This window comes from Chrysemys picta, chromosome 9 (genome assembly GCF_011386835.1).
Source record: "Chrysemys picta bellii isolate R12L10 chromosome 9, ASM1138683v2, whole genome shotgun sequence".
NCBI classification, from domain to species: domain Eukaryota; kingdom Metazoa; phylum Chordata; order Testudines; family Emydidae; genus Chrysemys; species Chrysemys picta.
This window is the reverse complement of record NC_088799.1, coordinates 5,898,085-5,921,281: the sequence shown is the minus strand read 5'-3', so window position 1 is coordinate 5,921,281 and position 23,197 is coordinate 5,898,085. Positions and strand designations below refer to the sequence as shown.

General features: G+C 43.8%; 1 protein-coding gene across 9 annotated transcripts in view; it reads right to left on the bottom strand.

The window, feature by feature from the left end:
* The window catches only part of ARMC9 (armadillo repeat containing 9), a 109,328-nt gene that overhangs the window by 44,715 nt on the left and 41,416 nt on the right, over nucleotides 1-23,197 (bottom strand). For 5 of the 9 annotated variants that reach the window (XM_008173716.4, XM_065557590.1, XM_024110286.3 and 2 more), the window contains 7 exons: nucleotides 20,582-20,617; nucleotides 12,039-12,073; nucleotides 9,723-9,834; nucleotides 8,178-8,270; nucleotides 5,041-5,131; nucleotides 3,501-3,624; nucleotides 1,026-1,165 (listed from right to left, as the gene is read on the bottom strand). In XM_008173716.4, the coding sequence (XP_008171938.2) occupies nucleotides 1,026-1,165; nucleotides 3,501-3,624; nucleotides 5,041-5,131; nucleotides 8,178-8,270; nucleotides 9,723-9,834; nucleotides 12,039-12,073; nucleotides 20,582-20,617 (631 nt within the window). The remainder of the gene's footprint in view (nucleotides 1-1,025; nucleotides 1,166-3,500; nucleotides 3,625-5,040; nucleotides 5,132-8,177; nucleotides 8,271-9,722; nucleotides 9,835-12,038; nucleotides 12,074-20,581; nucleotides 20,618-23,197) is intronic. The other 4 variants (XM_024110287.3, XM_065557591.1, XM_065557589.1 and 1 more) reach the window with 1 other exon arrangement.

Here is a 23,197-nt window from a genome sequence, read left to right as displayed (position 1 = left end):
ATACAGAAAAGGAAATTAAAGGAAACAAACTCTTCTTTCTTTCCTAAAAATTAATACAATGCAATATGCAATGGACTAAATTCTGTTCTCAGAATAACGCTACTGAAGTCAATGGAGTTACTCTGGTTTTAGACAGGTACGTGTTCCAAAATATTTACTTTCAAAGTCTGAGACATTGATCCCACAACAGTTTAACAAAGATGTCACTTTGATGATGCCAATTGAGGGCTATTGTTTACTTGTCTAGATTTAACTCCACCCCCTTTTTTTATTATTAAAATCTTTTAAGATCGTAAACTCCTTGGGTCACAAACTGTATCATTATACTATCGTGGGGATCTCTGTGTCATAAGAGGACTGTTGAGCGCTATGGGTCCAATCCTGCAAGGTGAGGATTGGGCCGTATTGCATTATTGAATAGTTCAATTCTAACTGGCTTTTATAAACAGGCATATTGTTTGCTTCAGCCAGTCAGAAATCAGGTAACTCATACTAGCCCTGTAGCAGGCAGACTGTTTTTGCTTGAAACACTCCACCCTATTAGGTGATGAACATGCTGGGAAGGGGTAAATGAGTTTTGCTGACTCAGTGAGGTGGGTGGCTCCTTACATCACCCGTATATAAAGGAAAGTGGGAGTGGCTCTCTACAGAGAGGACCTAGGTGTAGATAGAGCAGTTCTGAGGGGAAAAACCCTAGGTACAGACAAGCCAGGGGAGGACTGAGCTGAACATTAATTTAATTTCTTTGGTAACAAGCCAAACTCCAGTGAGAAGGTGAGTTTTGACTCCTCACAAGGCATGGATTTTGTTTCAAAGCAGGTTGGAAAAGATACCTGATCAAAAGCACCATTTATGGAGCTCAGATTCTACAGTGGTGGGGGCCATCTAACACAGATAAATCTTGATAAAAACAGACAAAGCAAAATCACTCGAAAGACCTCAATAATTTCAGTATGGAAGGTTCAAGGTCAGGGTTTTTCCCACCCATTTCCCAGCAGAAAATCACATCTGTAACTGTAAATGACCTGAACTCCTGAGACAAAGATTCATGAGCAAGGCGACAGAATATTCCAGCGTGTAATCTGACAGGCAATCCGTATCCTTTAGCACATCAACCAGCCAGAAAATGAGCCCGTCATTGATCATAGCCGTCTGCAAGGCACGTCTAGGATATAAAACAAATACATTTTATACTGGATATATTTATTTCAAATAAGAGTGCAGTAAAACACTACTTCTCCTACATCCTACATGTTGGCCCTCCAACAAGAGTGTAAATTACACTTTTTGGCACAGGCAAACTAGAGCATTAATAAAACCCGAAGAAGTGAAGAGAGACACCTGTAGGGTGCGAAGACTTATGTAGGCTATGGCTACACTAGAGAGCTTGCACCGCTGTAAGCTTTCTAGTGTAGTTGCTGTAAGCCGACGGGAGAGAGCTCTCCCGTTGACTTAATCACGCCACCCCAACATGCAGCAGTAGCTATGTCTGTGGGAGGAGATGCAAGGAAAGCTGATTCCCACCCCCAATATTATCATTCCTTAATCTTATTTGCTCTTTTCCCTGGAAAGATTCTTGGTTCCTTTAACTCTCTTCTCACACAGAGTTACCCCCTATACAATACCACACTGAATTTGTGAAGGTTCTGTTAACTACAAGGCTGTCTGTTCCCTGGCAAGGCAAGACATTCACCAGAAATTCAAACCAGGATGCAGAACTCTGCAGAAGTCTGCAGAAGAGAAGAATGGGGGGGGGGGGGTTTGATAGCTGCTTTCAACTACCTGAAAGGGGGTTCCAAAGAGGATGGAGCTCGGCTGTTCTCAGTGGTAGCAGATGACAGAACAACAAGTAACAGTCTCAAGTTGCAGTGTGGGAGGTTTAGGTTGGATATTAGGAAAAACTTTTTCACTAGGAGGGTGGTGAAGCACTGGAATGGGTTACCTAGAGAGGTAGTGGAATCTCCTTCCTTAGAGGTTTTTAAGGCCCGGCTTGACAAAGCCCTGGCTGGGATGATTTAGTTGGGGATTGGTCCTGCTTTGAGCAGCGGGTTGGACTAGATGACCTCCTGAGATCCCTTCCAACCCTCATATACTATGATTGTATGATTCTATGAACTCCTTTTACCTGGTGTCTGAGCCTGGATTACTACAAGATGCTGTTTCACTGGTGGAAACTTAGTGCTGAAGAGCTCATTACCTCCATTTTATCTAATGTCCATGGCACTTTAAGCCTAATTCACAGGTCGACCAAAAATAATCTTCAATGAACAAAAAATATGTATTCCTATTATTATTAAAAGGCCAGGCAATTAATCCAGATAGCCCCCCCAAGAGAAGCTTGCTGCACTCATGGATTGCCAAGTGGGTTTGTGGCATGGACTGGAGCAGTACCTGGGGAACATTTGATACAAAGAAAAATGTCTTCATATGGGGTATCTGTAGCAGTCCACAAGATTAAATACTAGTGTGAAAAATATATCATTTTAAATTCTCTGCAGCCTATTGCATCATAACATGCTTAATGCCAAAAGAATACTTCATAAATTCCCCTGTATTCTTCATAACTGCATTTACAGAAAGCTCTTTTTCTCTAAGAATGGCATCTGATTTTTTTTTTCTGGCTGGGATTCCAAGCAGCATGGTACAGGAAACAATTTGCCCGATACCATAAAATCTCGAATGAAAGAAAATGTTTTTAGTCTCATCTTCCCCATCTCAGGGGTCCAGTGTAGGATCTCTCCCTTATGGTATATTCAAATGTTTTCTCCAGTCAAGTTTTAAACGAGACAAATGTAACCAACAAAAACAAACCCACAATCTTCAAAGGCAAACTTTTAATCCTGATTTAAAAGAGAGGCTGAACATCTCTTGTAATTATGCAAGACTGATTCCTTGCTGCTCTTCTGAGGGACTTAGATGGAGTGTGACTGACTCAGGAGGGTGTGACATCATCTACCTTCCTCCAGTCCCATGAGAAATTCACTGCAGGAGACACTGGTAGCACATTTTCTAAGCTAGAGGTGCTTTCACAAAAGCCAAAGGAGAGACAGTGTCTGAATGGATGGCTCCAGACTCAAAGGTCGAGGATGAAAACTAGCTAATTCTATGCAGAGAGGGCAAACCCTGATCCCACCCTTTGCCGATAACTGAATGAGAACTCAGTTTTTCTTGCCCCTGTATAGATTTTTGGGACTTTCAGGATAAGGGAGCTGTCCTGATATAGTTTCAATGAGGTTGTGCAATTAAAAATACATATTAAAATGCACAGACATTAATGTGCATAAATTCACTTGAGTCTGACAATTGCTAAGAAATCAGACCAATTCTGCCAGCAGAGCTGGGGCCTCCTCAAGTTATCAATGGCACTTCTTTCATCAGCCACAGTGGGTTCTGATGACTGTTGTACAAAAATCAAGTGCTCTTCTTTCCTCCCTGAACAGAGCCTGCCTAGTCTGCATTTCCCTTCCTGCTGTCACCACTGCCTGCTGAGCTGTCATCACCTGAGGCTGAATTTCTGCAAAGCCCCCAGAACGTTCTCCCGTGTAAGGGAATCCTTGTCTTCAGCTTTCAGCCTTTCCTCCAGCACTCGCAGTAACTTTGGGTTCTGGGAAAGGTAGAGCCGACCTGGTGCAAACAGTGATGAAAGAATAGACAGTGAGATACCAGCCCATGAAAGAGAGCCTCCCTCCCCTTTTGCAAAGAAAGATGGCTTGAGCCAACTTTCTCTCTCTAACAAGGCCGTAGAAACCCTCAGTAGAAACCCACAATCTGCACAAAACACATCACTTTTAAGATGGCTTCCACCCATTTGGGGCAACTGTACCAGTTGACCAAGCTAGTACTTTGGCCGTACTAGCCAGACCTCGCTACCTCTCATTCAACCATGTACTTTTTACCATATTGCTCAGGGTGATCTGACGTGTAAGTTTTGGATTTCCAAAGGGGCCTAAGAAAGTTAAGTGTCCAGCTCCTATTGACTTTTAATGGCGGTTGGGTACCTAGCTCTAATAGGCCCCTTTGGAAATCCCAGTCTGAGAGACCAAGGTTTGGAGCACAGCTCCATCATAGTTTAGTATGCAACTAATCGAGCAGCAGTGATGCACAGAGGTTCGTCAAGGTAGAGAAGGGGAGGGTACAGTACCAGATACAAAAATCTGCTGTATCAGTACTAGCACACAACCCAGTGGCTGGGACTCTCTGCAGTAGTCTTTGATCACGGCAGTTTTTTTGGGTAGCTGTTTTAAATGTGCATTTTCAGAACATTAATGATGCAAGATGGGAACAGTTACAGGTTTGGTTCTACAAGATGCACAACTACTGTGGTTGAAGAGCACACTTCACTGCCCCATGAAGGGACTGAAGACATAACAATGATAATGTACAGTGTGGAAATTAGAAAACCTACGGTTAACAGCCTACAGAGACCATGGGAGGCATGGCGCATAGGCTGGGAAAGGCAGTGCCTTCCCAAACAGCCCAGCGTGGCCCCACCCACACTCCTCCCCGAGCCCCCTCCAGCTCCTGCTTGCCCTGCCCCCTTGGCCCCAGCCCAGGCAGTGCTTGGGGGAGGGGGGGACTGAAGGCACTGGGGCTGCCCACCTGCCTGGCGCTTGGGGGCTGGGGGGGGGCGCTGCTCACGTGCCATTGGCCCACCTGCCCAGCACTCAGGGGCCGGGAGGATAGGGCAGGCTGCACATCGCTGTCCCACCCGGCGCTTGGCGGCCGGGGGAAGGGGGGTGTTCCGATGGGGGAAGGGAGACGGGTCTTTGGGCGGGGGGTGGGGCGGGGCTGGCCACAGGCTAGCCTCCCCCAGCTGCCGGTTCACCGGCTGCCCATGACAAAGACCACACACTATAAAAGCTGAAATAAACTGTGGCAACTGTAGCGACACTGACAATTCTCAACCTTGGACAAATATAACAAAGGACAATGAACGCCCAGAAGAAGGATGTATTTAAATTTCCACACAAAAAGACAATAAAGTCCTTATAATGCGCCAAGGTACATGAAGAGTCCAGCCCTTTGCAGTGCATCTCTTACCTTCTGCCAGCGAAGCAAAAGCATTGATAAGCCTCGCCACGTACTGTCGGACCACCTCACTCTTGGAATGTAGCAATTTTAGCACATTTCGCTGCAAGAGAAAGCAAACATTTATCAAAATAAATGAAGCTAGAAAATTCTAGCACAGGCTTATGAAATGTTTAAAGGCATTATAAATGACGCAAAGCAAATATCAGAACTGTACAAACAAAAGCATATTAACAAGTTGCCAACTTGACTTTAATCTTCCAGTTGTATGGGTGAAAAAGGTGTGGTAACAAAAGAGAACAAGCTTTGATGTGCAGGGTAAAGTCATAATGAAGCAGCACCCTAGAAAAGGAAATTAAGTTAACTCAACTCAAATTAATAAAGTTAGCTTCTTTGAATAAAACAAATATTTTGTAGGGGTTTTGTTCATTTCTGACTAAGCAATAATATTACTTGGAATAGGGACATTTGCTGTTTGACAGCTATTAGCATGTTTAGGTGCAAGGGAACCATTAACAAAAAGTCTGAACCAGGGCCGCCCAGATGATTCAGGGGGCCTGGGGTCTTCGGCGGCGGGGGCCGGCGGATCCCGGGGTGGAAGGACCCCCTGCCATGGGTCTTCGGGGCACTTCGGCAGTGGGTCCCGGAGCAGAAGGACCCCCCGCCGCCGCCGAAGACCCGGAGCGGAAGAAGCTCCAGGGACCCGGGCCCCGCAAGAGTTTTCCGGGGCCCCCGGAGCAAATGAAGGACCCCGCTCCAGGGACCCCGAAAAACTCTCATGGGGGCCCCTGCGGGGCCCGGGGCAAATTGCCCCACTTGCCCCCCCTCCCCTGGTGGCCCTGGTCTGAACATATTCCCCTGAACTAGGGAAATACGGTCTAGATAACATTATAATAAAGTAGGTGCACAATTGGATGAAAAAAAGTCCTCATTGAGTAGTTATCAATGGTTTGCTATTGAACTGGGAGGACATATCAAGTGTGGTCCCATACAGGTCTGTCCTGGATCTAGTACTATCCAATATTTTCCTTAGTGACTTGGATGATGGACTAGAGAGTGTACTCATGAAATTTGCAGATGATAAGCTCAGAGGGCTTGCAAGCACTTGGCAGGACATGATCAGAATTCACAATGATCTTGATAAACTGGAGAATTGGTTTGAAATCAGTAAGATGAAATTCAATAAAGACAAGTGCAAAGTAAGAGGTTTAGAAACATGGCCTATGAGGAAAGGTTGAAAGAACTGGGCATGTTTAGTCTAGAGACGAGAAGACTGAGAGGGGACGCGATAAGTCTTTACATATGTAAAAAGTATAAAGAAGACAGTGATCAATTATTCTCCATTTCCACCAAGGGTAGGATAAGAAGTAATCTGCTTAGTTTGCAGCAAGGGAGATTTAGGTTAGATATTAGAAAAATCTTTCTAATTATAAGGATAGGTAAGCACAGGAACGGATTACCCAGGAAGGTGATGGAATCCTCCTCCTTGGATGTTTTAAAGAATATTTGACAAACACCAGTCAGGGATGGTCCAGGTATACTTACCATGTCTCAGCATGGGGCTGGGGAAGACATGGACTAGATCAGTGGTTCTCAACCTTTCCAGACTACTGTACGCCTTTCAGGAGTCTGATTTGTTTTGCGTACCCCAAGTTTCACCTCTCTTAAAAACTACTTGCTTACAAAATCAGACATAAAAATACAAAAGTGCTATTACTGAAAAATTGCTGACTTTCTCATTTTACCATATAATTATAAAATAAATCAAAAGGTACATAAATATTGTAGTTCCATTTCAGCCTATAATATATAGAGCAGTATAAAACAAGTCACCGTCTATGAAATTTTAGTTTGTACTGACTTCACCAGTGCTTTTTATGCAGCCTGTTGTAAAACTAGGCAAATATCTAGATGAGCTGATGTACCCCCTGGAAGACCTCAGCATACCCCCCGGAGTATGCGTACCCCTGGTTGAGAACCACTGGATTAGATGACCTCTTGATGTCCCTTCCAACACTACATTTCTATGATTTCTAGGGTACCTGTAGAGGCAACAAATGCATCCTGATGAGGACAATGGGCTTACATCTTGAAAATTAGACCCATGGCATCAAAGAGATAAAGAATGAAACTGCTACTCTGGATAAAATTAATCATCATCAATAAATATAAAAGTCGTGACTTTGTTAATGACCCCAGCTGGATTATCAATCACTGAGGACCCCTTCCAATCAATATGCAGGCTAGAGCATTCTGCGAAAGAAAAGTTATAAGTGCTGAATTTACTGAATTTTAAAATGTGATTGCAGGTGCTGCATAAAAGGATATATTGTATGTACATCGTAAGAACTAAATCCTAGTTTAATTCTTATTCTGGGTCACAAGAGAAATGAATTTAGTGTATCCTCTTACAATCCATAATTTACTCAAAAAAGATTTATCGAGTGAGTCATTCTCCTGTGACAAGTCACACAAGTGAGAGCCAACCGCTTGTGTTAGGATCTGATCCTGTTCCTACTGAAGTAAGTCAATGGTATAATTGCCATCGATTTCAACGGCCGCAGGGGCAAGCCCTCAATGCATTAATGAACTTCCATGTCTCCACAAGTACTACACACTCGCATGCAGTATAAACCTAAATTAAGAATTCTAGTAACACAACACAGCACAACACTAACCACAGAGACACACACCTAGTATTTCAGCAAACTGATCCCACAGAATCACTTATAGAAACTGTTTCAGGGCCTGGTCTATGAGGTGCTTAGCATCTCCTGTGAGTACCGTGTGCATCCCACTGACCTCGATGGGAGTCGAGGGTACTCAAGGCCTAGCAGGACTGGGCCCTCCTACTGCATAAATGATAAATGTCATATTTTGGCTTATGGACTACCGTTAAGAGGTCATCCCACAACATAGCAATTAAGATGAAAAAGGTCAGCTCCCAAAAACAGACAGACCAACCCTTCCCCTGACAGAGAGTCTGTGTTAGTGGTCAATGTATTCTGAAATGTGTGTCTCAACCCAACAGATCATGTACAAATCTGTTTAATTATTTGTATGTTGTAATAGACAGAGTTTACTGATCAGCACATTATAAAAATCAATAATATCACATACAAACCAGAGTAAGATCTACTCTTGCTGACCTGGCTACTGTTGTGGATATCCAGTAGGTCATTGCTGATATAACCCTGCAGGACGGTGTCTCTCTGCTCACCGGGATGAGACGTCGTCAAGCGCTATAAAAAATGGGGGAGGGGGTGTGGCAAATTAATCATTCACATAAATTAATGCTAATGTGAGAGAGTGTCTGGGAGAATAATTCTCTACAAATAAATCCTCCTCTCACATAGAGGATGAATTCAACTTTGAGGTCTGACAGCAAGTGAAATGAATTTAGTGCTCTCAGCTCAGTGGCCAGCCACAAAACTCATTCAGAATCTGTCAGCATCTGCACAGGACTGACCTGGTAAGATAGACAGGGAAGAGACCCACAACAGGGCTCAAGTCATTAGCAAGATAGGGTGTGAAAGTTTACACTGCATCTACCTGGTTTATAGGATCATCTTTCTTGCCTGTCATTTTGCCCATGTCAGCCTTCCTTTTGAATCCCTCCATTAGCTTTCTCTCTTCCGTGGCATGAAGTTAAAAGATTCTTGTTGCCACCTTCAAAGTTTTGCTAGAATATGCTTACAGTTTTCCCCCAAAACGGAAGATTCGAGATATAGGCAGTTTCTCTCCAATTATTGCCCTATCGAGAGAGAGTTTTTCTTGAACAAAGACACACAATCATTTCTTTGGCTTGGTCTACACTACAGAGTTAGGTCAACGTAAGGCAGCTTACATCCACCTAATTATGTCAGTGTGTACACTACAATGCTGCTTCTGCCCAAGTAAGTAGCCCACTACACTGACATAACTCCACCGCCACGAGAGCCATAGTGTTTATGTCCAAGTAGCTAGGGCAACACAGCGTCTGGTTAGACACTACATTACTTACATCGCCTGTTGGCTGTCAGCCCCAAGTGGAGCCCTCCCCAGCCCCCTGCTGGCACTGACAGCCTGAGCTGGGTGCAAGCTCACAGCTAGGACCCGCTGCCACAGCACTGATAGCTCAGGCTTTCAGCACCAGGGCGGGGAGAGGGGGCCAGCTGTGAACCCCAGGGCTGTCCGGGGCCAGCTATTAGTGTCCCACTTCAACCAATGGAAGTGCTCCTGGTGAGGACACATACCACCAAAAGAAGGAGCAAGTGTGGACGTGAACCACCGCTGTAATTATGGTGGTGGCTGTACATCAACTTAATGTAAGTCAACTTAATTTTGTAGTGTAGACATGCCCAATGAAACAAAAGGACCCCTTACCCGCCCTCAGGCATCATTGCAATGAAGGTTCCGAAATCTTCCAGTTGGCCTTCGCCACTCAGAAAGGCCACAGATGGAATTCACAAGACACCTCCTGCACTTTCCTCAGCAACTCCAGAGCCTCAGCAAGTGTCATTGACTGAAACGCAAGCAGAGAAGCCTCTGCATTCTCTCTCTGCCCCCCGCATACCCTATTCTGGAGGAAGACAGCTCTCTCCAGATGTGAGCCGTCTTGTCTGAAAATTAGATTTTAGCTCCAGCTCTTCAGAAAAGGCTTAGGCCAGTAGCACGAGATCCTTCTTCACTTGTAGTGAGACCATCTCACTTACCCAGCGCAGAGCCTGCAGTAAGAAAGCTTTAAGACGATCACTCCCGCTGATCAGATCTTTCTTCAGCTTCTCATAATCCAAAGAAGGTAACAATGGCACTTCCTGCGTTTTCCTACATGGCAGATAGGAAACCAGACATTGATTAAAACCACGTCGAACTCCTTCACTGAAGTGAGGTAAGTGAAGAGAGCAAATCTGGTTTCAAAAAAGCAACTTGCATGTGTCCTTCCTTTTAAAAGGAAAATAAATCCCACAATTTTTTGACTTCTTTCCTTATCTCGATTACTAACATCAGTTTAGAATACTAGAACTCAAAGGATTTTTAATACTGGGTTTTTCACCATTTCTAGTTTGTTTACTAGGTACATTTTGCTCAGGCTGGACAGAGAAAATCAACTGGCAAATGTAATATGCATTGCCAGTGAAGGTTGCATTCTGTTCTCATACACAAGCACAATACTGCTTCTTAGCACAACACTGCAAGGGAATGGTGACTTTTTAAAAAGCTGCTTTCATTAAACTGTTTTTGTTCTGAGTACTGAAATATACATTTTCTGCTAAAACCGCTCCTACTCATAGTAAGTTCCCCAGGGCCATTATCCCTTTAAGACAAAATCATTCAATCACAGAAAAACTTGCCATACAATTATTATTCCTTCAGGGACAAAGCTACTAAATCCACTGCAAATTTGGTTCTAGGAACACACAACTAAGCTTACTCGGGGCTTCCTTTCCTCCTGGACTTGTGGGAACCTAACTACAACAGGACTGTACTGTCTATAACAACTAAGGAAAATACAGCCACTGAATCCCAGCTAGTAAAATATTGTGCTGCAAGCTATATTAACTAGGGTTACCATATTTTAGTCCTGGAAAAAGAGGACACTCCAAGGGGCCCTGGCCCTGCCCCAACTCCGCCCCTTCCCCGAAGTCCCTGCCCTGCCCCACCCCAACTCCACCCCCTCCCCTGAATGCTCCGCCCCCTGCTCCTCCCCCTCCCCTGCTTCCTGCGAATCAAATGTTTGCAGGAAGCCTGAAACAGGCAGGAAGCAGGTAAGCTGGAGTGGCGGGGGGGGGGGGGGGGGGAGGGGAGGCGCGGCCCATTCCGCCCCCCCCCCGGCTGAGTGGCTCCCTCCGGTAGCTGGCCAAGAGGCTCTGGCCCCAGCAGCTCCGGACTGTTCCTCACTGCTTCAGCTGCAGCTCCTGAAGCCCTGGATCGCAGGCTCTCCTCCCATATGCTTTCTATAGTGCAAGCTTTGCCTGCAGAGAAGCTGACTATGGGGGTTGCGGCGGGGAGCTATGGCTGCTGGAGGGGGAAGCTGGGGAAGGGGTGGCACGGCCTCAACCCCCGGGGCTGCCTGCCCCGCAGAGGAGGCAGAGGGGCGCAAGCTGCAGCAGGACCCCAAACCCCCGGGGGAGGGGATCTGGGGCCAGCCCGGGGAGGCAGGAGCAGCCCTGGGGGTGCTGGGTGCGTGCAGTGCAGAGCCCTGGGAAAGCCCCAGCCCCGCGGCGGGCAGTGCTGCAGAGGAGCCCGCGCCCCATGGCGGGCGTGGGGAGCCCCAGGCAGGGGGAGCCGGGCCACCCGCACCCACCTCTCACGGCCGCTCCATGCTGCTCCCGGTACCGCTTTCCGCCAGCGCGGCTGCCCTGTCAGCTGCTTTTGGGTCTTTAAATAGCTGTCCGGGGGGAAATCCCGGACATTTTTAGCTTTTTACTAATTCCCCCCAGACGGCTATTTAAAGACCTAAAAGCCGGACATGTCCGGGGAAAGCCGGACATGTCCGGGGAAAGCCGGACATGTCCGGGGAAAGCCGGACATGTCCGGGGAAAGCCGGACATATGGTAATGCTAATATTAACAGGTTTCAGAGTAGCAGCCGTGTTAGTCTGTATCCGCAAAAAGAAGAACAGGAGTACTTGTGGCACCTTAGAGACTAATAAATTTATTAGAGCATAAGCTTTCGTGGACTACAGCCCACTTCTTCGGATGCATCCGAAGAAGTGGGCTGTAGTCCACGAAAGCTTATGCTCTAATAAATTTGTTAGTCTCTAAGGTGCCACAAGTACTCCTGTTCTTCTTTTTGCTAATATTAACAGGGCTAAAAATAGTTTGCTGAGATTGGAATGTTAATGATCCCTTTAGATCAAGAGTTTACAAAAGGCGTGTGGGCCACGTTGCATTCACATACAACAGTTGTTGGTAACCATACACAGAGAGGCAAGTGATTCTCATTAGTAACCAGCTGGGTACTGGCTGTCTCCTCCCACATACTCTCTTTACAAGATAACCAAGCAAAGCTCAGCAAGAAACACTTACACAGGGGCTAAAGATGCTCTTAACATTGTTGATGCCTGGAGAAAAGGAAAAGGAAACACAATAGGTTAATCCAAATTTTACACAGGCAGTGCTTATTAATTGGATTCACAGTGTTCTCTCTCATCGGGGCTGGGAGGTTTGGAGCCTACCACTACTACCACCATGGTGTACTTAAACATAACAAAAGCTGGAGGGAAGTGACTGCTTTTACTTCAATGGGAGTTCGATCAGATGCTAGTTCCCAAGCAAAAAGGCCTTTGATTATGCTCAGGATTGACACTTCTCCTTGCCAACAGACTCCAAAAATCACCTGATGAAGATCCAAGCCTTTCAAAAAGAAAGCAAAAAGTGATAACAGCGAGCAGGAAAAACAGGTTTACAGCCAGTGAGCTATCGTAAACAGTGAGGACTGGTATTTCATAAGAATCAGCTGGGGTCAGAGAGATGAAGGGCCACTTGGAAGGTCTTCATTGACTCTAATACTTTAAAAATACCCTTTACGGTTGAAGGGCCTTTTTTCTATATATAATTTCCAATTCACATACAAAATAACAAACAGGAATTGTATCTAGGGAACTCTGTCCTATGCTTGGTGTTGTACAAAACAGAGGAAGGCATAGTCCCTGCTTCAAGCAATGTACACAAACAGGATTGTCAGCAGAGCACCCCACAGCAGCAATGCTTGTTTCTGGTCCTGCCTCAACTTAATTCATTTTAAATCTCGTTGTCTCCCTCCTTAGCAGCCCTTTTTCAGGAATCAGAGATGAGCACCCATCAGAAGACTGACTGGTTAATGTCAGCATTGTATGTATAATATTTATCTATTTTAATAAATGGTCTTTGCTAAAGATGACTGTGGGTGGGCCTGGGAAGAAACAGTTCTGGCATAAGAGGGTTCCTTGGTATGTATTCCACTGATGTCACCTGTGTGCAATATTCACAGACTATTCAGTGTCTTCCTTTTGTGACAATTACTCCAGCTCACTTTCTAAAAATCTCTCATTACCACTTATGCTTTTAAAATTGGTCTTCTTTTATAACCAAGCTCTTTCAAGAGAGACCATATAATCAATGTCTATTGTCCGATTTAAAACTGGGAAGTTTAGAAGATGAAAGGCAGGAATCACCGCAGAGAATACTGAATGACTCCATCTCACGTACCACTGAACACTTAGGTTTCACAATGGTCAGAGGTATCCCTTACAAATACACCTCTACCCCGATATAATGCGACCCGATATAACACGAATTTGGATATAACGTAGTAAAGCAGTGCTCTGGGGGGGCGGGGCTGCACACTCCGGCAGATCAAAGCAAGTTCTATATAACACGGTTTCACCTATAACGCGGTTAGATTTTTTGGCTCCCGAGGACAGCGTTATATTGAGGTAGAGGTGTACAAGGAACATTTCTCTCACAAATGGAATGAACTTACAGTTGCACTGACAGTCATTTTATGTTATGTTTACATCAATGACTACTGTACATAAGAGCCAATTAATGGTTCTTAGGCCTTAAAATTAACCTGTCTTGACAGCAGCGCTCCCATGTTGCAGGAATTACTTTTCACAGTGGAAAAGTCTTTCAGATGTGTCATATTATATATAAACATTCAATTTACCTTTCAGTTATTTTTTTTTTCATTTTCCTTGATGCTTTTGTAAATATTAAAGGTAAGTTTTGTTTAAACAAAGCTTTCCCCTGACCCAAAACCATTGTCTCCTACCTGAGCTGGCAATGAAATCACAAATCATTTCTAGCACCTTAGGGCTTGTCTACACTTAAAATGCTGCAGCTGCATTGCTGTAGTACTTCAGTGAAGACGCTACCTACGCTGATGGTAGGAATTCTCCTGTCGGGTACATAATCCACTTCCCCAAGAGGCAGTAGAGAATTCTCCCGTCAACCTAGCGCTGTCTACCCCGGGCATTATGTCGGTCTGGATTTTGCACACCCCAAGCGACATAGTTATACCGACCTAATTTCCTTGTGTAGACCAGGCCTTAGTCAGCTCTGTGACAATAAATTAGCACAACAGTGACTGCACTGCATGTTCAAGCAAAAGGAAAAGTAACATGGGTAAGCTGGAAGGGGGAGGAGGATGGACAAATGACACCGATGGCAAAGGAAATGCCTCAGAAATGCCTCAGATCACTAGCAGGGTATGTGATAGTCTGTACTCTTATGTTCATCCTCTTTACAAGACTAGGATACATTTTATACAAAGTATGCCTTGTGAGGTATTATTTGAAAACTCACAATCTGCTGAACATTATTGTCTTGCTAAAATGTATACAGTCTATTAAGGGCCAAATTCTGCCATCCTTAACCACACGACTATTACCTTACTCCTGGAGTAGTCCCTTGAAATCAATGGAATTACTCATGGAAGAAGCTATTGTTCAGCGTAAGCAGCATCTGCTCTTTAGCGACAGGAGTTGGTTTACAATACTAGTTAATGTACCGGGGCTCATTATTTTTCCTGTACCTGCTCTCAGGGTCAAGTGTGATGGGCTCATTTTATTCATGCAAAATTAAATGCCTACTTCTACATAATTGCTCTGGGGTTAATACTGTATATTCACTTTTACCACATTCGTGGTGATTTTTTGCTTTTGAATCTGGCTGCACATAGTTTAGAAGCATCAATGGCAAATAATGGAATCATTCAAGATGCCATGAAGAATTTAATCTTGTCACAGATGGTGGAGTCCTTGTGCCCAGATTACTTCGACAAAAGCCAATTTGCAACATTTCAGTGTTGCCTAGTGAAAAGAGCACTAGGGACTCAGGAGACCTGGGTGCTAATCCTGGCTCTGCCACTGGCTTGCTGGGTGATCTTGGGCAAGTCACTTCACCTCTCTGTGCCTCTGCTTCCCCATCTGTAAAATGGAGATAATGATACTGGACTTTCTTTGTAAATTGCTTTGAGATCTACTGATGAAAAGTGCTAGGTAAGGGATGGATACTGCAATAAAATTAAATGAATGCTCCTGGCTGTTAAATAATTCACAAGCAGGAAACAGACCGTGTTTGACTCGGCCAGAGAACAACACTGCTACAGAAATTAGGTTAACATGAGTTAAAATAAATAAAAATTATAATTCTTTAACAAATGTGTTTTTATTTTTGGAACTTGTTTGGTCCTATATTTTTAAATAATTTTATGAGAACAAGAATAGCAGTAAAACATTGCTAGTAAGTTATTTGATTTCTACAGAAAGCCATTTGAAAGCTAGCCAGTGCTGTTACTAGAACACTCATGGTTTATAGGGCTATACATTCCGTTTCCATGATGCTTTCAGTTGGCCTTGGACAAGCATCTGAGTCACACCGTATGCCTGTCCATACTGTATGCTGAGGGATAGCTGTACACCGCTTTGTTCTCAGGCCACAGCTGATTAGGTCTGAACAGGGCCGGCTCTGATTTTAGATTCTAAAGGATTGGCAACAGCGTGATTTTTGGGTAAGAGCTGATTTGTATATTGACCTGGGTCTGGGGCTTGGTCCTTTGGGATCAGGAGAACCTTTTTCTTTTACTGGGGTATTGGTTTTCATAACCATTTGTCCCCATAACGAGTGGCACTGGTGGTAATACTGGGAAACTGGAGTGTCTAAGGAGATTGCTTGTGAGATTTGCGGTTAGCCAGTGGGGTGAGACCGAAGTCCTCCTGGTTTGGTTTGCCTTAGAGGTGGAAAAAAACCCAGCCTTGGGCTGTAACTGCCCTGTTTGAGCAATTTGTCTTGAGTTGGCACTCCCAGTTGGGTTCTGCCAGAACTGCATTGTCACAGGGAGGGCGGCGAGCCCGGCCGGGGCCCCGCTCTCCCCGACCGGCTGGAGCACCGGGGGAGGGCGGCGAGCCCGCCGCGGCTCCACTCTCCCCGGCGGCCAGAGCGCCGGGGGGAGGGCAGAGAGCCCGTCCTGGACTCTGCTCTCCCCGGCGGCCAGAGACACACACCGTTTTGGTTTTTTTTAAAGTTGTGGCCATCTCTATGAATAAAGACAGACTTTACTGAGAACTCTACAGCCTTCTGTAGAAGGGCCTTATAACCAAAAAAAGAACTGCAGAGCAATCAATCCTTTTAGTTATAATATTCCAATTTTAACTCCTGTTTTATTACTCAGTACGCCATAAAAATGCTGTTCCCTTAGCTACAAGCTACTTTGTCCCACAGTAAGCTGGGAGTGGAACACACACCCCTTACAAAATTCCTATAAATAAGCCTGCCAAATCAAATATACTGCAAGCCCCACTCCACTCACAACATCCTGCATATTTCACAAAGTTTTTGTTTGTTTGTTTGCTTACTTTGATTCATTCTGTTTGGTATTGATCTGAGAGGTTCCAGTCTCAGGATATTAAATACCTTTACGTAAACTATAAAAACTGGTTTTAGCTCTCTCCCTTTGACATCGAAACATCAAATGGTCCTGAGCTCATCTGGGTCTATCTAATTCAGGCATTCCCGTACTCATGATTAAGTTATGTACTTTGAATACACTCTGGACAGTGGCACAATCCCATTTCCTCCACTGTCACACCTGGATATAGTAGCCCTGAGAGCAGCACATCGGGGAGAGAGCAGCAACATTAGGCACACTGGTTGACGGACACAATTAAGCTGTTTTTTAGTAAGGTGGCATTTTCAGGAGAAATGTCACAGAACAAGGGCTCAAGGACTCAAAGATAATGAGGCAGGGTAGCAATTCCTGTAGGTAAGTCTGACCACTGAGATCTCTCTCACACCAACCCATCTCTATCCATAATAAACCTCTTATGGTTCATGAACAGCGTATTCTACATACAATAGCACAGCACAACATCCACTACCACCAGGGGCAAAAAAGAAGAGATCTGAAAGAAACTGATCCCATTACAAATTTAGTAACAAATAAAATACTCACTGTAATCACGGTTTCCACAAAGCACTTTAAATATGGACTTTCACACGGGGAAAGCATTTAACGTTCAATGCTCCTTTCCTAATAGGTATAAAGTGACATGAGAATTTACCTGGAAAAGGTAACTGGATCTACTTACAGTATGTATGGATCCCAGTGTGGACTGCTTTGCATAATGCACTCAATGGGACTACAAGGGGTACTGGAACCAATTTGGCACTAAGATTTTTGATCCCTCACAGTCTATTGAATCCTAATTTTTTTTTAAATAAATGGAGATATCCTATCTCCTAGAACTGGAAGGGACCTTGCAAGGTCATTGAGTCCAGCCCCCTGCCTTCACTAGCAGGACCAAGTACTGTTTTTGCTCCAGATCCCTAAGTGGCCCCCCCAAATATTGAACTCACAACCCTGGGTTTAGTAGGCCAATGCTCAAACCACTGAGCTATCCCTCCCCCCTCTTTCTTGATTCTTATACTGAAGTCATAATACTGAACTATTAACATCATAGTTATTTCTATGGCAACGGTGCAAACTCTGATGTCATAAGCATAGGGATTTTGAATGTATCATGGGTCTAGCAGAAACGGGATTCTGGAGGAGAACTGGACTTATTTAAAAACAGATAGAAATAATTGTAGGAGAAACAGCAAAAACATCAGGCCAAGTATTCTATAAATATGCTGCCCTTCCATTCAAGGATCTCAGAGTATCTTGTAATAAAGCAAGCCTCATAAAATCCCAGTGATGCTGGTAAGTAAATCCCCACTTCGCAGCTAGGGACACTGAGATGCAGAGAGGTGAAAACAAAGACCCCCTAATTCACAGTCCCTATAACTTAAATTCTAGACCACTGGTTTTCAACCTTTTTTCATTTGCGAACCCCTACAAAATTTCAAATGGAGATACAGTCTCCTTTGGAAATCTTGGACACAGTCTGCGGGACTTCTAGGATTCGCAGACCATAGGTTGAAAACCACTGTTTTAGACCATGCTTCCCCTCAGGTTTTCGAGTTTACCCAGTGCAATGTTGCTCTTTAGCTACAATTAGCTAACAATAAAAGGACTCGCCAGGCCATTTTAACAGCCATCTACTCACCCTGACACCATGCACCTGATCTTTCTTTGCATGGGACAGGCACGGATATTTTTTAACCTTTTGAATAACAGTATTTTGCAGGCTGCCAGTTGAATGATTAAGAGGAACATACGGTATATAAATGTATCTGTGACATTGTAAGGGTTCATTCTGTACAAAATCCCACACAAAATATGCCTTGCGGCCAGCCAATTTTTCAAACCTACACAGTGAATGCAGAGACGAGGCATCTTTAAATGAGGAAATAAAAAACCAATAGCCCAAGCACAGCTCAGTCTGGCAGGGTCATGGGCCTATGACTAATGTAGCTGTGTTAGGTCTTGCCAAAGCCGACCCAGTTGCCATATTAATTTAAGTAATTCTGTCATAATGCAAAGTAGCTACAGATGGCAACCCTTCATTACAGAAAGAAGCGAAGCATGAATGTGACCAGGGTTGAATAGAAAAAAAAGTTCAAAGGGAAATCAATGTTTATAAAAGAAAATGTGAGAGCCAAAAACCAAAGATGAGTTAGCAAATACTGTAGCTCTGCATCCATCCAACTGGCTCGTCTACATTATTTTATGTGGTACAACATACAGCTGAAAGCCAGATTCTGATCTCAGTTACTAGGGTGAAAAGCCAGTGTAAAACTTGCAGGTTCTCTGAATTTGCAGAGGTGTAACTGAGGTCAGAATTAAAAATGTAGGTGCCTGGTGAAGATGTAAATTACAAGATCGAAGTTCAGGCTCAGTACAGCTTACTAGCACCCTGAAATATAAACAATATACCTACACTTTGGATGCTGAACTTGTTCATTATTCATAATATGCTGGTGCCAACTAAAAAATCAGATGCAACCTATAATGGGCCAGATTCTGAACCTGTGTAAATCACATAGCTCCACTGAAGTAACTGCAACTAGGCCAATTTATATGATCTGAAGATCTGGCCCATGGTCAGTTCCTATAATACTACAGGTATTTTGTCTTATGCAAATTTCTCTTTTCTCATACAAAATAGATCCTCTAAAATAAATCACTTATAAATGAATCAAAGGACAGTGCAAGATTATCATGGTGCGTTAGTGTGATCCCACTAAAAGGCTGCCTCAGGTACCAGCATATTAGAATGTATACAACATATGAGTAAAGAATTGAAATATTGCGTGGGAAAAAAGAACCACCCCTATGAGCTTAACAAATGCCATCTAGCTGGAGGCCAATGATGCTTTGTGGATAGCTTTGAAAATAAGTGGATTCTTTTTTAATTTGCATCTTTCTATCTATCTTATACTAAGAACAACAGCATAAAAAGCAATACGTGTTTCTCCAAGCGTCCTTTCACTCCTGCTAATTCCTCACCTGAAATCAATCCTTCTTCTTAAAACCTCACAACTGGCTGCTGCAGAAGTGAGCGGAATGTCAAACACCAAGTGAAGATCATGATAAACGATGACTCAAAGGATCAACAGAAATGGGTTGCTTAATGGAGATGATCTTTTAGTACAGGTGGGCCTGGCTTGTACTCAGTGGGTGAAGATCAATGGAGGTACACTAAGGTTACATTTGGCCCCATGCATTCAGGGATACTTTGGGGCAGTTTCCTAAAACAAGAGGTTATCCACTAAGGGTGAGCTCTACAGGTTTCACTGTATTTTCAGAGAAGGAATAAGTAAAAGCAGCAAATGGAGGAGAAAAAAAATCATGTTTTATGCAAACATCCTTACTAAAGACAGGAGTAGTGCAGGGGGAAAATACACACACACACACGATTTTCTAAACAGAACATTGCTTGACATTTTTAAAGGAGGTGTCAGTAGTTCTTTATGGTTTGATTTCGTACTAGATTGTTTAGCAGACTAATATCCTTTCTCTGCAAAGAATGCACTGTCTATGGGCAACATCAGATGCTTATGATGCACTTGTAATGTTGTCAGAATACAAATGTCCATCTGGGGTGCAGAAGGCACAATCAGCACTCCCTGAACTATTTTGTTTTCGGTTTTTTAAATGAAAATGCTGTGGTATTTGATCATGTTTAGAGTACCCGGTCTCAATTTGTGATAAAAAAATAATACAAGTAGCTCTTCTGGGGAAAAGAATGTGAATCTCTGCCATGTTATCTTAAGCAGTTTAACGACTTACTTAACAGGGTGTTGCAGGGGTTAGCTAGTGTTTGCACTGAACTTTGAAGATGCAATGTGCTATTCAAGTGCTAAGTATTAAGGCTCACAGATCAAACAAACATCTCCTACACTTTATAAAGAAGCTTCGTTCGGGTAAAAGCTGTATTAATGCAGCAGCTCTTGAGTTGAGGTGCTTTGTGTTAAATGCATTACACAGAATGAGTTCCATTGGAATTTATATCTTGTTCTCCATGCAAGGGTTCCCCAAACCCTTATATAGGTTTAAAAAAATAACTAGTGTCTATAACAGTCAGTGACTCGGTATGAATGAAAATAGGGCAAGTGAAATTATCATACACGGAGCAAGAAGAGAAATACAGAATGTGACAGGGTGCAGCAGGCAATGTGAAAGATATAAAGATATAGAAACTTACATATCCGTCATCACAAGGGCTGAGAGAGTAATATCCCTTTATGGACAAACAGGCACACATTAAAATGAAGAAGATTAAAAAAATAAGTTAACAGAAACAACTCACAGAGAAAACAGTTAAAAAACCCAAAACCAAATCAAATTAGCTGAAGAGTAACAGACTGCTGAGTTTGAAGAGCGTAGGGCAAACTCCTCCTCCTCCTGCAATAAAGCTATTAGTACCTCTGGCTGTGGGACTGAGAACAGGGTAGGCCTCTAGTTGCCATTTGCATTGTTAGGCCTGCTACAGACACACCTGGTCTACACACACTTTTTGCACCGGTATAATTATTTTGGTTCTGGATATGATTTTTTTAACCAATATATTTTTATACCAGTACAACCCCTAATGTGGATGCAGTCATACTGGTGTAAAGGTGCCTTCTACCAATACTTCTTCCTGTACAGGAATAGCTATACAGGTATTAAACACCTTCATACTGGTATAATGCCTTCATACTAGGGGGATTGTACTGCTGTAGCTATATCAGAATGGTTAGAGCAACAGATACCAGTAAGTATTCTCACACTTCTTATCAAACTGTCTGTACTGGGCTATCTTGATTATCACTTCAAAAGTTTTTTTTCTCTTACTTAATTGGCCTCTCAGAGTTGGTAAGACAACTCCCACCTGTTTATGCTCTCTGTATGTGTGTATATATATCTCCTCAATATATGTTCCATTCTATATGCATCTGAAGAAGTGGGCTGTAGTCCACGAAAGCTTATGCTCTAATAAATCTGTTAGTCTCTAAGGTGCCACAAGTACTCCTGTTCTTTTTGCAGATACCAGTGAGCGCAATCTTGACTGGATGACACCAACTACTGAGAATGTAATTGTCAATGCTTTCACTTGCACTGCTTGGGACTTCTCACAAGGGCAGCGTGACAACTGTGAGAAATAATAGGGGGGGTGGGAGGGACGGATTAGTCTATACGCAATTTCCTACCGAAGGCAGCTTCAGAGTTGAACTGAGGTGAGTTCCCAGAGGTCAAAGTCAGGGCGTAGCTACACACAAACTGGAATCAAACTATCTAAGGGTATGTCTACACTTGCAGAGTTTTTGCACTGTAAATTTCACAGGTGATAGGGAACCAGTGAAAGAAAAGCGCTGGTTTGTGTATTCACTTATTTCCTCAGGCGTCAGAGAGTGTTTACACTAGCAGCACTTCCATCCCTGATGACAGCAGCGCTGTAGGGCAGCTATTCCACAGTGCAGCTCTCTCGATAGGTCTTGTGGGAAGAGGGGGGTGAGCGGAAGGCATTCTGGGTCCCTGCTCAGTGCTCCGCGATGCCCTGCTTCATGTCTCAGGAGCCCCATTATTTCCTTGTTTCTTTCGTGGCATTTTTTTTAACCCCCCCTGTTGTCTGGCTGCTTTCCCCGCCACATCTACAAACAAAGGGAAAGGGAGTTTCAAACTTCCCTGGGCTTACAGGGGGAGGAGCGAACGTCTGTTTGCCTGGCGTGACAGCAGCGGAGATGCTGGCCAGAGTGGTCACTTTTGGAACTGTGGGTTATCCTCCGGAGGCCAAAAGGTGTTTACACAGGTAGAACGTGTCTTCACTTTCACAACTGCACAAAAAGAACAGCGGAAAGAACTGTATGTCTCTCGTGAAGGTGGTTTCTTTTTGTGGTGAAACTTCTGAGTTTCACCGCAAAAAGTCATTAACAAGTGTAGACATTCCCACGGTTTTAGCTCAAAAAAACGGACATTTTGCGCTTTAAATAGCAAGTGTAGACATGGCCTAAATCAGTTGTAATTCCCACCTTCAGGGCATGTCTACACTTACCAGTAGATTGGCACTGCTGCAATCGATGCAGCGAGTGTCGATTTAGCAGGTCTGGTGAAGACACGCTAAATCGATGAGAGAACACTCTCCCATCGATTTGTGTACTCCACCTCCCTGAGAAGCGTAAGGGAAGTCGACGGGAGATGCTCTCCCATTGACACAGCACAGTGTAGCCACCACGATAAGTGGATCCAACTACGTCGACTTCAGTTACCTTATTCATGTAACTGAAATTGCGTACGTTAGATCGATTTACCGCGGTAGTGTAGACCAGCCCCAAGTTATTTCAGTACAAATCTGCTTGTGCTCATTTCAAATTAAGAGTGTCCTTTTTCGATTTAACTTAAGTTGTTTTTAAATCTAAATAGGACATTCTGAATCCAAAATAAGAGTGTTCACACACAGACTGGCGCCAATATAACTTATGATACAAAATGCACCCACTTGGTTTATTTTGGTTTTAGTTTGTGTGTAGAGAAGCCCTCAGTATTTAGTTACTCCTGCCTTAGGGTGACCAGATGTCCCGATTTTATAGGGACAGTCTGGATATTCAGGACTTTGTCTTATATAGGTGCCTATTACCCCTCAGCCCCATTTTTCACGCTTGCTACCTGGTCACCCTAACCTGCCTGTGCAGACAAATAAGTACATAGGAAAATGCTACAATCTGCAAGTCCCTCATTTAAGTAGCATCCATACTGTACGGTTCCTTCAATTTAAGTAAGGATACAGGAATTTTGCTACTCTCCATCATGACTGGGATTTGGGAAATAGCATTTGTTGTGT